At 65.9% G+C, this 252-nt stretch overlaps 1 protein-coding gene across 1 annotated transcript; it reads right to left on the bottom strand.

Annotated features, from left to right (window-relative positions):
- Nucleotides 1-3: 3 nt before the first annotated feature.
- LOC104133784 (glutathione peroxidase 2-like) lies at nucleotides 4-249 on the bottom strand (the record flags this gene model as incomplete). The annotated part of the gene is made up of 1 exon (XM_009647223.1): nucleotides 4-249. A coding segment is annotated over one exon (246 nt), but the record flags the coding sequence as incomplete, so codon positions are not given.
- Between the last annotated feature and the right edge of the window lie 3 nt (nucleotides 250-252).

Here is a 252-nt window from a genome sequence, read left to right as displayed (position 1 = left end):
CTGGATGGTAGGCATGCGGGGGCTGTAGCGCCGGAAAGGTTCCCCCTCAGGACCCACCAGGAACTTCTCGAAGTTCCAGGAGATGTCGGAACGCCGCACCGGGCTCCAGGTGACGAAGCGGGGCTCGGTCATCAGGTGTGCCGCCTCGTCGGCCGGCGCGGGGAGGTGAGCCTTCAGGTAGGCGAAGACGGGGTGGGTGTCCTGCCCGTTCACCTGGCACTTCTGGAAGAGGGTGAAGTTGGGCTCGAAGCC

This window comes from Egretta garzetta, unplaced genomic scaffold (assembly GCF_000687185.1).
Source record: "Egretta garzetta isolate BGI_Z169 unplaced genomic scaffold, ASM68718v1 C7976654, whole genome shotgun sequence".
NCBI lineage: Eukaryota > Metazoa > Chordata > Aves > Pelecaniformes > Ardeidae > Egretta > Egretta garzetta.
The sequence above is the reverse complement of the archived record's forward strand: the minus strand, read 5'-3'. Positions and strand labels throughout refer to the sequence as shown.